This window comes from Charadrius vociferus, unplaced genomic scaffold (genome assembly GCF_000708025.1).
Source record: "Charadrius vociferus isolate BGI_N301 unplaced genomic scaffold, ASM70802v2 scaffold502, whole genome shotgun sequence".
Lineage (NCBI taxonomy): Eukaryota > Metazoa > Chordata > Aves > Charadriiformes > Charadriidae > Charadrius > Charadrius vociferus.
In genome coordinates, this window is record NW_009647233.1 from 1,074,419 (window position 1) to 1,086,286 (window position 11,868).

The window sequence follows — 11,868 nt, forward strand, 5'->3', positions numbered from 1 at the left end:
CCCTGGGGTGGCCGGTGGTGGGGCGGGTGGGGTGGTGGTGTTACCCTCAGCCCCACTGTGGGTTTCGACTTTGGGTGCATGCCCTGACCCACGCCTCTCCCCCGGCAGGGGAAGGGCTTGTTCGCCACCAAGAACATCCGCAAAGGGGAAACCGTCTTTGTGGAGAGGCCAGTGGTGTCATCCCAGTTCCTCTGGAACGCCCTGTACAACTACCGAGGTGAGCGGCCGGTGGTGGTGGCACGTCCCCGTCGCCTGCCCCGGAGAGGTGACTGCCGGGTGCTGAAGGAGCTGCCCAGTTTTCGAGGCATGGGTTTGGGTTTGTCTTAGCGCCGCCGGGAAGGTGGCCCTGCTGCCATTTCTGCCTCTGCGCCGAACAAACTGTTGACAAGTTGGAAACGCTGATGTCATTTGAGGGATGGTGACTTCCATCAAGCCTGGAAGAAGGCACTGCGTGCCACCAGCGGGCACCATCTGTGTGGGAACCCCAGGTTTTTAGTGGCGTGGGTGCTGATCCAAATCACACCACCACAAAGTACAGCCCACGAAGGTGCCAGTGTTCCCTGGAGGCGCCAGAACAAAAAATGAGGGTTGTAAGAGCAGGATTTTAAACTTTTTTGTCCTATCTAGACCCTGCTGCCTGCTGAGCTCCATCGTGGGTCAGTGACATGGGGATGCTTGCCATTGTATGTCCCTTAAACACTTCCCAGCGTTACAGGGCAGTAAATGAGAGCTGGAGGGTTTAAATTGCAGTGGAAATGGTCTTTCCTATGGAGGAAGTGGTGAGAGACTGGTTTCTCCAGCTCAGAGATGGTGTTGGTATCAGTCATGCTGTCTTGCTCTGGGCCCTGGCCCCTATTCTCACTGTGGCGTCTGTCCGTCTTGTCTCCCCGCAGCCTGTGATCACTGCCTGCGGGCTTTGGAGACGGCAGAGGAGAACGCCCAGCGGCTGCTGGGGAAGAGCTCGCTGGTGCTGCCTCACCCGGAGCAGTGTGGTATCCGGAAAGACCTGCACCAGCAGTGTCCCCGGTGCCAGGTACGGGACTACTGGGAGGGACTGTGGTCTTGTTGGGGTGGCTGACTCCTTTACAGCATCTAGCCAGGCACTTGCGCTGCCCCGAGTTGCGTGTCTGCCCTTACCTTCTGCATCGTGATGGATAAAGAGCTGGGGCTCAGATAGTCAGGGAGGGGGCACAGCTAGGCCTAGGACCCCCTTTTCCTGCTGCCATAGCCAATGCTGGGTGCTGTGCCCCTTGCTCTAGGTGACGTACTGCAGTGCTGAATGCAAGCAGGCCGCTTTGGAGCAGTACCACCAGGTCCTCTGCCTTGGCCCGTCCCGTGACGACCCCACGCACCCCCTCAACAAGCTGCAGGAGGCATGGAGGTAGGGGACTGGCCTGCCTGATGCTCCACGGGCAGAGGAGATGGCTCTTCTGGGCTGGGTGACACTGCCTGGGACCAGGGCTGAGGACCATCCTTGCTTTGCATCCCTGCATGGGGTGGCTGGAGGGTGGTGGTGGCGGCCTTGGGGCACTGCCCAGCTCTACCTGCTGGTTGGGCAGCAGGAGCACAAGGGTTTGGACACACGGCTGAGCAGTTCTTATTTTTCTCCCAGTAAAGAGCTACAAAGCACTGAGCTGCGCGTTGCTCACTCCTGCAGTTTTATAGTGCTCCTGCAGATCTCCAGCCTCTGGGAGATCCTCCTCGTAGCACCCTTGCGGATACATAAATTGCTGTCCCTGCTTGCAGATGACAAAATGGGCACAGAGGGGAGAAATTACATCCCTGACCCAAAGCTTGTCACAAACAATAGCTTTTGCTGCAGTCCTGAGCTTTCTATGGGACCCAGGCTCTAGTTTAGCAGGACGGTAGGGCATTATTTGTATGCCCAGAGCAGGCAGGTGGGTGGAGGATTCTCGCCCTGAGTGGTGCTGGATCATCACACAGTGATGATGCACTGGCCACTTTGGTGTGATGGATGGATGTGGGCCCGACCACATGGATGACAGCTTCTTCTGCCTCTCTCCATCTTTTTATTTCCATACCAGCACTGATCTGCTCTTTTTTTTTTTTTTTTTCTCCTTCATTCTTATCCCCTAGGAACATGCATTATCCACCAGAGACTTCCAGCATCATGTTGATGGCCCGGATGGTCGCCACTGTCAAACAGGTACATCTGCAGTTTGAGCCACTGCTGTCAGGGTGTGATTTTCTCATCCCGTTGTGGCTGTTATTCCCAAGGATCGAGCTATTCTCTGGCAGCTGGCGGGGTCCTTGAATAGATTTCAACATCTAGTGGTCCCTGGTCATGGAGACAGCAGGCAGCAAAGGAGGTTCCTATGTCCTGAGCCAAGCAGGTCTTTTTTTCTGTACCAAAATAGTGAGTCAGAATGGAATCTTTCCTTTGGCTCTGTTTCTTTGGCTTGGCTTTCTCAGTGTTTATTCTGACAATAAACCATGCAGCTGCTTCTGGTGGTTCTTGATAGCAGGCTGATACCTCTGAGCTCAGCAGGGCTTGTCCTCTCATCCCTCTCTCCTGGCTGGGGAGGAAAGTGTTGTTGACGCAATGCCTTTGCTTGATTCCTTTTCCAGGCTAAAGACAAGGAGTGGTGGATCAAGGCCTTTTCCCAGTTCTGCAGTAAGACAGCAAACGAAGAAGAGGAGATTGTGCACAAGCTGCTGGGAGACAAATTTAAGGTAAGACCCTGGCAGCTCTTGGATGTGTTGAATCCCCGAGCTTGCCCTCTTCCTGCCTGTGTCTGTGAGCCCACAGGTGCAGAGGCCCTGTTACAGCTGGCATGGGAGACACTGGAAATCGCAGGCTCAAAGTGGGGACATAAAGCCCCCATTAGGGGCTGGCTGACCTGAGAGAGGAAACGGATTGCTTAGAGGGTTTTGGGCTTGTGATGCTTTCGTGGGACTTGCTGCTTGTTCCTGTGGTGGAGATGTTTCTGCTGGGGGGTGGGACAGGCTGATATTTAGCTGCTGAGTAGATGGCTTTTGCTGCTAAAATGGATGGGTTTCGCTGCTCTGAGGGCAGCAGCCTCCAGCCTTGCAGAGGATGAGCAACCTGACTCCTGAGCCTTCTAGCCCATTCCGGGCTTGGCGATTAGTCTGTGTTTGACTCCCAGCCGTACCTCCCCACCCTGATGGTGTTGCCATGTCCTGCCAGGGCCAGCTGGAGCTGCTGCGGTTGCTCTTCACCGAAGCCCTTTACGACGAATATCTCAGCAGGGTGAGTTGAGCTGCCTCCCAAATAGCCCAGGAGCATGGCGGGACCCTCCGGTTGGCCAGGGCTTCCCCTGGGACTCTGCCCATTCCTTGCTTCCCCCAAAGCTCCCTGTGAGATTTGAGGCGCTTGCAGAGTGGGGTGCTGCCGCAGGCTGGCCGGGGCTCAGCTGCTTTCTCATCTCCCTTCTGCAGTGGTTCACTCCAGAAGGCTTTCGATCCCTCTTTGCCCTCGTTGGGACCAATGGCCAAGGCATAGGAACAAGGTAATGGGGCTTTTTGGGTGCTCCTTGAAGAGCAGCAGAGATGTGGCACGGAGGGGATATACAGTCTGTAAATCCATGCTGGCCTGGGTAATGGTTGCGTTCAGACATAACAGAGGGGGATGGAGAGGCAAATTTAAAAGCAGTCCTTCATCTTGGCTGTATGCAACCCTTGCATGTCCCTTTGCCAGACCTTGGCCTCTCAGAGCCACCAAGTTTAACCCTTAGATCGACCCTGTGAGGTCTCATGGTGTGCTGACAGCGCTGTGGGACTGTAACGGTGTCCCTCTGCTTCCTGGCAGTTCTCTGAGCCAGTGGGTGCATGCTTGCGATGCGCTGGATCTCCCCATGCTGCAGCGAGAGGAGCTGGATGCCTTCATCGACCAGCTCTACAAGGACATTGAGAAGGGTGAGACTCTGACGTGGCTGTGGGCGGTGTAAAGCAGTGCCGTTTGCGGGAGACTGCTGGAGACTCTTGCCAGGATTTGGGGACTAGGAGTTGTTCCTGCCGGGGACTGGGAGATGCCACTTCCCCTGGCCCATGTGAGCCATGCCTGCTGCCTTTGGCTCGATATGTGGATAGGGGAAGTGCAAGTTTGTGGGCAGCACAACCTGCAGCAGGTTGGTGTGCGTGGAGGGCTGATCTGGAGGGATCCTGTGCAGAAAAGACCCATCTACACTAAAAGTTCAAAGACCTGTTTTTCACTTTTTTGACTGATGCAGCTGTACAGGGACAGGCAAGGGAGCGCGCACTTGAACTGGGCGTGCAAATCTTCGTGTCCTCCATCCCCTCCCAGTGGGGATGGAAGGGTGCTTTGGAAACCACCCTCCAACACCCAGCCCCCAAAGCAGCACTGGTTGGGTGCTGTTCAGTGTTGACAGACATCCCTTTGTGCTCACACTGAGCTGTGCATGTGGAAGAGCCAGAATGGCTCCTAACCGCTGTGTCTGTGCTGCAGAGTCAGGAGAGTTCCTCAACTGCGAGGGATCAGGTCTCTACGTGCTCCAGAGCTGCTGTAAGTAACACAAGGACTGGGAGTAAAGCTAGTACTGAGGAGGGGGATGTCTTGGGCTAGACTGGCTCAACTCTTCCTAAAAGCCTGTGGAGAAAGGGATTTACGCTTCCCGTCTGTGAAATGGGATGTGATGGGATGGGATGTGACGGGTGCTGCCCTGGGGCCTGGCTGCTCTTTTGGGGTCTCCTGACATCTCATCTGGTCAGTCCTGGCTTGAATGGACTTGGATGTGATATGGGCTCCAGGAGCCGCGTATGCAGTTAGCAAAGAGGCCATTTCCATCGTTGTCTGAGCAAAACACAGGTGAACAAACCATTAAGGAAGGGAGCCTTTCTTGGCTGGGCCATGGGGACGTAGGAGAGGATGTCTCAGCACCCAGAGCTGTCTTCTTTCACTCTTAAGCATTAAGGGCAGAGTGGGGATGAGCGGGGCCTGGGGACTGGCTGCTGGGAGAGTGGGAACTGGGGCAGAAGTACAGCCCTGTGCATCCTTCCTTCAGTGCCTGGAGGCAGGGGATGGTGCTGTTCATCCTTGGGGTTGATCTAGGACAGCTTGCCCTCTCTCAGTGTTTTTTGGGGTCTGATGGAGAGTCCTGGCCCTGCACCCTGCTCCACTGGACCCCTTAGTCCCCAGTGTGAGTGTCCTGCTGGCGTCCCTGAGGTACATGGGGTGGGCGCAGCATTGGTGCTGCCTTATCCTTAGCCAGACCATGGCCCTCCCAGTTAGAGGCACGGACTCCTGCATGCCCAGGCCACACAGAAAGGCAGGCACAAGCCCAGTGGGCTGTGTGGGGTCTCTGCCTCTGCCTTCCCCTTCCTCTGGAGACACCCTCACAAATGCATCCTGTTATCCCCATAGGTAACCACAGCTGCATCCCCAATGCCGAGACGTCCTTCCCAGAAAACAACTTCCTCCTGCATCTGACGGCTCTGGAGGACATCGAAGCAGGAGAGGTGAGACGGTGGGGCCCGGATGAACCTGGGGTGGCGTTGCACCTTGGCGGAGGGGCTTCTTGCTGCCAGGGTGCAGACTGTTCCGTACATCCCCCATGGACCCCAGCCCCATACCTCCTGCCTCTTATGTCGCTCTGGCAGAGGAATTCATGCCTTGTCCCATGTCAGGGCTGCTAGGCCTCACGTTTCTGCTTGTCTTTTGGAGGGGCCAGTACAAACCGTGCTGCTTTGGGTTCGTGGGAAACAGCTCTCAGCCTGGTTTGTTTCTCTTTGCTCACAGGAAATCTGCATCAGTTATTTAGACTGCTGTCAGAGGGAGCGGAGCAGACACAGCCGCAACAAGATACTCAGGTAGGGGCTGCTTGGAAGGGGACCTGGGGGGACATGGCACCCCTTTGCACCCCCAGCCAGCCTGGGCTGTGTCCCCACCTTGGGGCCCTGTGAGTGCCCTGGTGCGTGGCTGTGCATGGGCTGGTGTGCAAACCAGTGTGCTTGTGGCAGGGTGGGCATACAGCACTTAGTGCTTTTTGGGCTTCATCCGTGCTGCCATCAGACCATGGAGGACTCCTCTCTGAGTGAGGCTGGAGCTCCCTGCTCTCCCTTCTCGTGGGTTGTAGCCCTAATGACGGAGAATTCGCTCCCCCTCCCTCTCTTGCTCTGCTCTGCAGTTGGCTCCTGCAAACCCCTGCTGTCCTCACCCACCTTTCTTTTCCTTCTCTGCCCTTCAAGGGTAGGGGTTCCTGCCGATGGTCACCGTCCCAATGTCCTGTCACCCCTGCAGGGCTGAGAAATCCCTCTCTCCACCCAGACTACCTCCACCCCACCTGAGCCCAGCATCATCAAACATGCAAACTCTGCTGGGTTTAACATGTTTAGCCCCTTCCTGATTGCTTTGTTCCTGACCCCCTGCCCAGCAGCAGCGTTGGGGTTGTCTCAGTGCCATCACTCCTCCTTCTTCCTTCCCTTCTTCCAGGGAGAACTACTTGTTTACCTGCTCCTGTCCCAAGTGCCTAGCGCAAGCTGACGATGCTGACGTGACATCGGATGAAGAGGAGGAGGGCGAAGGGGAGACGGATGATGCTGAGCTGGAGGACGAGATGACTGACGTTTGATCCTGGCTCCGGGCAAGAGGAGAGGGAAGGGACGGGGGGGTCCTCCGAGAGGCAGCAGCTTTAATACTAGAAACAGGGTTGTGTTGTGGGGTTGGGTGGGAGGCCACGTGCCAGTGGTGGGTGCGGAGGTCTGGTGGAGTAGGGCAGCGGGGGAGCCGGAGGCAGGCCCTGCTCCCGCCTGTCCTTGTTGTGTGCTGTGCGTGTGTGTGCGTGTGTATGTGTGTGTGCCAGGCTGTCCCTGTTCTCCCTGTGAGGACAGGTTGTAAGCTGGTGGCCTCCTGCCGTGTCCCGGTCCCCAGAGGGGCCGGCTGGTGCTTGCAGGGGAGGCTGGATCCAGCTAGCACCTGGGCCGGGGTAGGGGACGTCACAGTGGTCACCTTGTGGCTGCCACTGAGGCTGCTCTGCCGTGTCTGTGCCGGCTGTGGGTACGGAGGAGCATGTCCTTTCCTACTCTGCAGGGACGAGGGGAACGTGTGTGCGTGTATGTGTGTTTGTGCACGAGGGGTACTATTTAATGTCTATATTAGCACTATCTACACGCTGAGGAGCTGGGGTCCTTATATATACTCCATTCCATGCCTTGGCTCAGCAGGCAGCAAGGGGCAAAACAATTTTGCAAGTGGGACAGAGACACCTTAGAGGGTGGCTCAGATGCCCGAGTCTAGTGGGAAAAGCGGGGCTGACCCTGGCAGACACCTCCCTCCAGCCTCAGCCGCATCCTTTACACGATGCAGAACCCCTTGCAGCGATTGCCGGGCTGTTCAGGGAGGGGGAATGGCCAGGCTGCTGCTAGCCCAGAGCCAAAATGGGCTACGGTGTTGCGTAAGCAAAGTCACCGTCCAAAACCCGCAAGATGTTTGGGGTTTTGCAGAGAGTGAGCCATCCCGCCGGGCTGTCTGGCTCTGGGCTGCTTCAGGAGCCACCATGGCCAGGGACACAGCGTGGTACTGTGTGCTTTCCCCACACTGAGCTTAACGGGCCCACTGTGGAGATGTTGCCAGCAGCTGAGCGTTGTCATCCATCGCATGCTGCCCACCACCGATGTGACCACACCACTGTCTGCGGTGTCCCCATCTGTAGACCATGTGGCTGGAGGGAGAAGATGGTGCCAAGCAGCAGACAGGCAGCAGGTTGGGGGTGTGCCTGGGGTAATGTCCTCCTCTCTTGGATTTTGGGAGCCGTTTTCCTGCTGCTGCTTCCTTCAAGCCTGTGGCAGCTGGATTGTGGGACCGAGGGCAATGCTGTAGATGGGCACCACTACACTACCACCACCGCCAGCCCTGCACCCCGCTGCTCGTCCCCAGCCGTCCCGGGGCCACGTCCCCTTCAGTGTTCATAATAAACTGAGACTGGTGAGAAGTGGGACCATGTCATTTCTACTGGTAAACTGGAGGGTGCCCAGTGCAGAGACAAGGGCTACGGTCCAGGGGCTGGTGCCAGTGGGGACATAACGGTTTGAGCATGAGGGAACAGAAGCTTACTGAGACCTGGGCAATGACCAGCCCGCCCTTGGGGATGGATGCAATGCTGTCCTGTGAGGCTGTTTCTGCCCCAGTGCATGACTGATCCATGCTGCACAGGGGTCTGACGTGAGCCCTGCCCTGGCTGCAGGAGGCACCTTGGGAGGTTTACTAGGAAAAACACCATTAAGGGATGAGATTGGTTCCTTTGCCAAAAAAAAAAAGAGAAACTCCCCTTTCTTTAAAACTTGTTCAGACTTCATTAGCTCAGACAAAAATATACAGATGTTGGGCAAGTGCTGCTAGTACAGACCGAGCCTGTATATCACTCTCCCTCCCATCCCTGTCATACCGCAGCCACGTCATGCTGCATCCCTCTAAATCAGCAGCACAAATTACCGGTGGCATCGTATGCAGCTTTAAAATGTTTCTCGGGGAAGTGCTGGCCTGCTCTGGGCCATCACCTCCATCCCAGAAAGTCACTACAAAGGGTGCTCGTTTGCCAAGCTCAAGGTTCCCACCGCGGGCGCTGGTGTTTGCCCTTCACCCACACGCTGGCAGCAGCAGAAAGATCTCCCGTTGCTGAATCCGGCAAGGCTGGGTGGTGGGATCTCTGGAGCACATTGGGACCCTTTCCTCAAACGTAGTCCCTGGGGCAATCTCCTGGGATCCACTGAGAAGTCCTTGATCCGCCGCAGCCTCTTGCTGCTACCAGAAGGTCCAGGGGGGCTGCATCACTTCATATGTGGGAATGCTGGTGACGTTGACGGGAATGGAGATGACAGCCCAGGGGAGCCCATGCTGCTCCAGGGACCGTCTGATCATGTACCTGGAAGGATAAAGAGGAGACAGGCATGCCCAAGTTGGGAGAGTTGGAGCCCAGGCATGAGCAGAAACCACAAACCATCTCAAAGAGAAATTCTGCAGATTAATTCTGACTGAATCCACTGAAAATCTGGCTCACCAAGCCCAGGTGGGACGCACTGATCACTAGGACCTCCCTGATTTGTGGGGACAAGGCTGTTGCTCGGCCCTTCCCATGAGATGTTCCACACTTGGGAAGATGACATGTCTCTTGGCCAAGGCACCTACCCGTCCCTGCCCAGCAGGAAGAGTGCGGGGATGTCGGCTGTCCGCCTGGTGCTGTCCTGGATCATCTCGATATAGAAGCTGTCATTATCGTAGGCATTATCTGCGATGATCACCGCCCGGCCACCGTGCTCCTGGATCACACGCGTCTTCGACAGGAACGAGCAACCCCTGGGGTAGAGAGTGATGAACCTTTGGTGGCTGCAGGCGGATCCTTGGCAGGTATGAAACCTGCAAGTGCCAGAGCTTGCCTGGAGATGCCCAAAATGGGGATTGTCTCCCTGGTCCCACTGCGCCTCCCCCAAACCCCACTCCTCTTTGAGTCTGTATTTTAGGCACAGACTGCCCACACTCAGCCATTTTCTCCTAAGAAAAAATAAAATAAAATAGAGTTTTTTCCACCTTAGGGCAGGCTGGTTTCTAAGAGACACAACATGAAACACTCTGGGGTAGGAGCACCCTCACATTTTCCTCGTACACCCACGTGGGGTAAGTCACGGGAAGAAGCTGTAGGTGATGGTAAGATGTGGCCACAGCACTGTCACACTCTGTGCCGTGGGGAGTTCCCCTTCTGCCTGCGGTTCCCCCCCAGACATCTCCCGTGACGCCAGACATACCCCCTCTCCACCAAGGCAATCTGGTCCTGGATGAAGACGCCATTATTCAGCTCTCCGCAGGCTTCGGGGGGATCTGCTGGGACCAGGTGGATCTGGTCGTACCTTGTGTTCTCCGAGAAGGAGACAGGCAGGGGTGAGCAAGGTGGATATTGGGGCTGCTTCCCATCCCCTGCCCCACCGCAGCCGTCCCTGCTGTGCCCTGCTCATCCCTGTGCCAGGTGTGCTTTTGGGGAGATTTAGGGCTCGCGGGTGCAGGGATGCCGGTTGCCCCTTTCCAGGCCCTGCAGAGCCATCCCAACTTCACTCAACAGCTTGCCTAGATCTTGCTGTCACTGCGGAGAGGGGAAACTGAGGCACGGCACTGTTTATACCTACAACTGCTCCCGGGGAATGTGTGCAGAGCCAGAAAGTGTCCTTTCCTCTAGTCCTCAATGTCCCATGTGCTTCCTAGCAGGTCTGCTCCTGCACCCCCATCCTGACTCTGGGTTTATTCAGGGAAAGATCTTACATCTGCAGACCAGTTGGTTTAACTCTACCATTCCCCATGGGAGCCCGAGGAGCCCTCCTGGGACATGGCTGCGCCTGTCTTCCCCCTCGGAGGAGGAAAGAGCGGGGCATATTCTCCCTGACCATGCATGGGGCCAAATTCCCCCTCCAAAAGCCTGCTGAGGCCAAATGCAAGGATCACTGTGTGCCTCCTTCCTACGGAAAGGCTCACAAAAGAGCAATTATCTCCACTTTTATAAAAGGCTTCAAATTACTGGGCCCTGCAATAGAGAAATATTAGGAAGGGAGGGGGACCCAAGACAAATTCAGTTCTTAATACTTACAAACACACCACCAAAATCCTTGGCCGGAGTGGCGGTGAAGATGTAGCGGATGTCTCCAGGGCTCAGCACTTGGAAATACAAGTATTCATGGATGCGTAAACCTGGGTGTGCATGGAAAGAGGTGAGAGGCTGAGAAAACAAAGGGGAAAATCCCTGAAACAAGAGAAAATACCCAACTACAGCTCCCTGAACTGCACCATGCTGAAGGGAACGCACCCTTTGGCAATGCCAACTCCTAGCTGGGCCCTGGGGCCGAGGACCCAAAATGCCAGGTTCAGCCTGGGGTGCTGCAAGGGAAGATGCAGCAGCAGTGGGGCATATGCTCCCTGACCATGCATGGGGCCAAATTCCCCCTCCAAAAGCCTGCTGAGGCCAAATGCAAGGATCACTGTGTGCCTCCTTCCTACGGAAAGGCTCACAAAAGAGCAATTATCTCCACTTTTATAAAAGGCTTCAAATTACTGGGCCCTGCAATAGAGAAATATTAGGAAGGGAGGGGGACCCAAGACAAATTCAGTTCTTAATACTTACAAACACACCACCAAAATCCTTGGCCGGAGTGGCGGTGAAGATGTAGCGGATGTCTCCAGGGCTCAGCACTTGGAAATACAAGTATTCATGGATGCGTAAACCTGGGTGTGCATGGAAAGAGGTGAGAGGCTGAGAAAACAAAGGGGAAAATCCCTGAAACAAGAGAAAATACCCAACTACAGCTCCCTGAACTGCACCATGCTGAAGGGAACGCACCCTTTGGCAATGCCAACTCCTAGCTGGGCCCTGGGGCCGAGGACCCAAAATGCCAGGTTCAGCCTGGGGTGCTGCAAGGGAAGATGCAGCAGCACAGAGGAGATGGGGGAAAGGCACCGGGACTGGGGTGCAAGAGGGGAAGGGGAAAACGCAGCCAGACCACGGAGGGGATAGGGGTGACATGCACCCAGATCGAGCTGCAGAGGGAAAATGCACTCGGACTGAGGCACCCCGAAAAGAAATGCACCCAGGACAGGGCCAGGGCACACCAAGGGGAAATGCAGCCGGACTGGGGTGCTGGAGGGGGGAAATGCAATGGGGCTGGGGTGCAGTGATGGGAAATGCACCTAGATTGGGGTGCAGGAGAGGAAATGCACCCGGAACGAGGTGCTGGATGGAGAAATGCAATCAGGTCGGGGTGCACCGAGGGGAAACGCCGCCGGATTGGGGTACAGGAGGGGACATGCACCGGGCCCAGGTGCACGGAGGAGAAATGCACCGGGATCGGGGTGCACGGAGGGGAGAAGCAGGCGGGCGGGTCGGGTCGGATCGGGTC

The 11,868-nt window shown here is 56.1% G+C and overlaps 2 protein-coding genes across 2 annotated transcripts in view; one reads left to right on the plus strand and one right to left on the minus strand.

The window, feature by feature from the left end:
• The window catches only part of SMYD5 (SMYD family member 5), a 7,797-nt gene extending 923 nt beyond the window's left edge, over positions 1–6,874 (plus strand). The window contains exons 2-13 of the mRNA XM_009879857.1: positions 109–217; positions 894–1,033; positions 1,260–1,381; positions 2,098–2,167; positions 2,590–2,694; positions 3,170–3,232; positions 3,421–3,491; positions 3,791–3,897; positions 4,448–4,504; positions 5,363–5,457; positions 5,738–5,808; positions 6,431–6,874. Coding sequence (XP_009878159.1) covers positions 109–217; positions 894–1,033; positions 1,260–1,381; positions 2,098–2,167; positions 2,590–2,694; positions 3,170–3,232; positions 3,421–3,491; positions 3,791–3,897; positions 4,448–4,504; positions 5,363–5,457; positions 5,738–5,808; positions 6,431–6,569 — 1,149 coding nt within the window. The 3' untranslated portion in view covers positions 6,570–6,874. The remainder of the gene's footprint in view (positions 1–108; positions 218–893; positions 1,034–1,259; positions 1,382–2,097; positions 2,168–2,589; positions 2,695–3,169; positions 3,233–3,420; positions 3,492–3,790; positions 3,898–4,447; positions 4,505–5,362; positions 5,458–5,737; positions 5,809–6,430) is intronic.
• Positions 6,875–8,529: 1,655 nt separating this feature from the next.
• PRADC1 (protease-associated domain containing 1) overlaps positions 8,530–11,868 on the minus strand; it is a 5,475-nt gene continuing 2,136 nt past the window's right edge. Inside the window, exons 2-5 of the mRNA XM_009879858.1 lie at positions 11,097–11,225; positions 9,736–9,845; positions 9,122–9,289; positions 8,530–8,858 (exon numbers count right to left, since the gene is read on the minus strand). Of these exons, the coding sequence (XP_009878160.1) occupies positions 8,738–8,858; positions 9,122–9,289; positions 9,736–9,845; positions 11,097–11,225 (528 nt within the window). The 3' untranslated portion in view covers positions 8,530–8,737. The remainder of the gene's footprint in view (positions 8,859–9,121; positions 9,290–9,735; positions 9,846–11,096; positions 11,226–11,868) is intronic.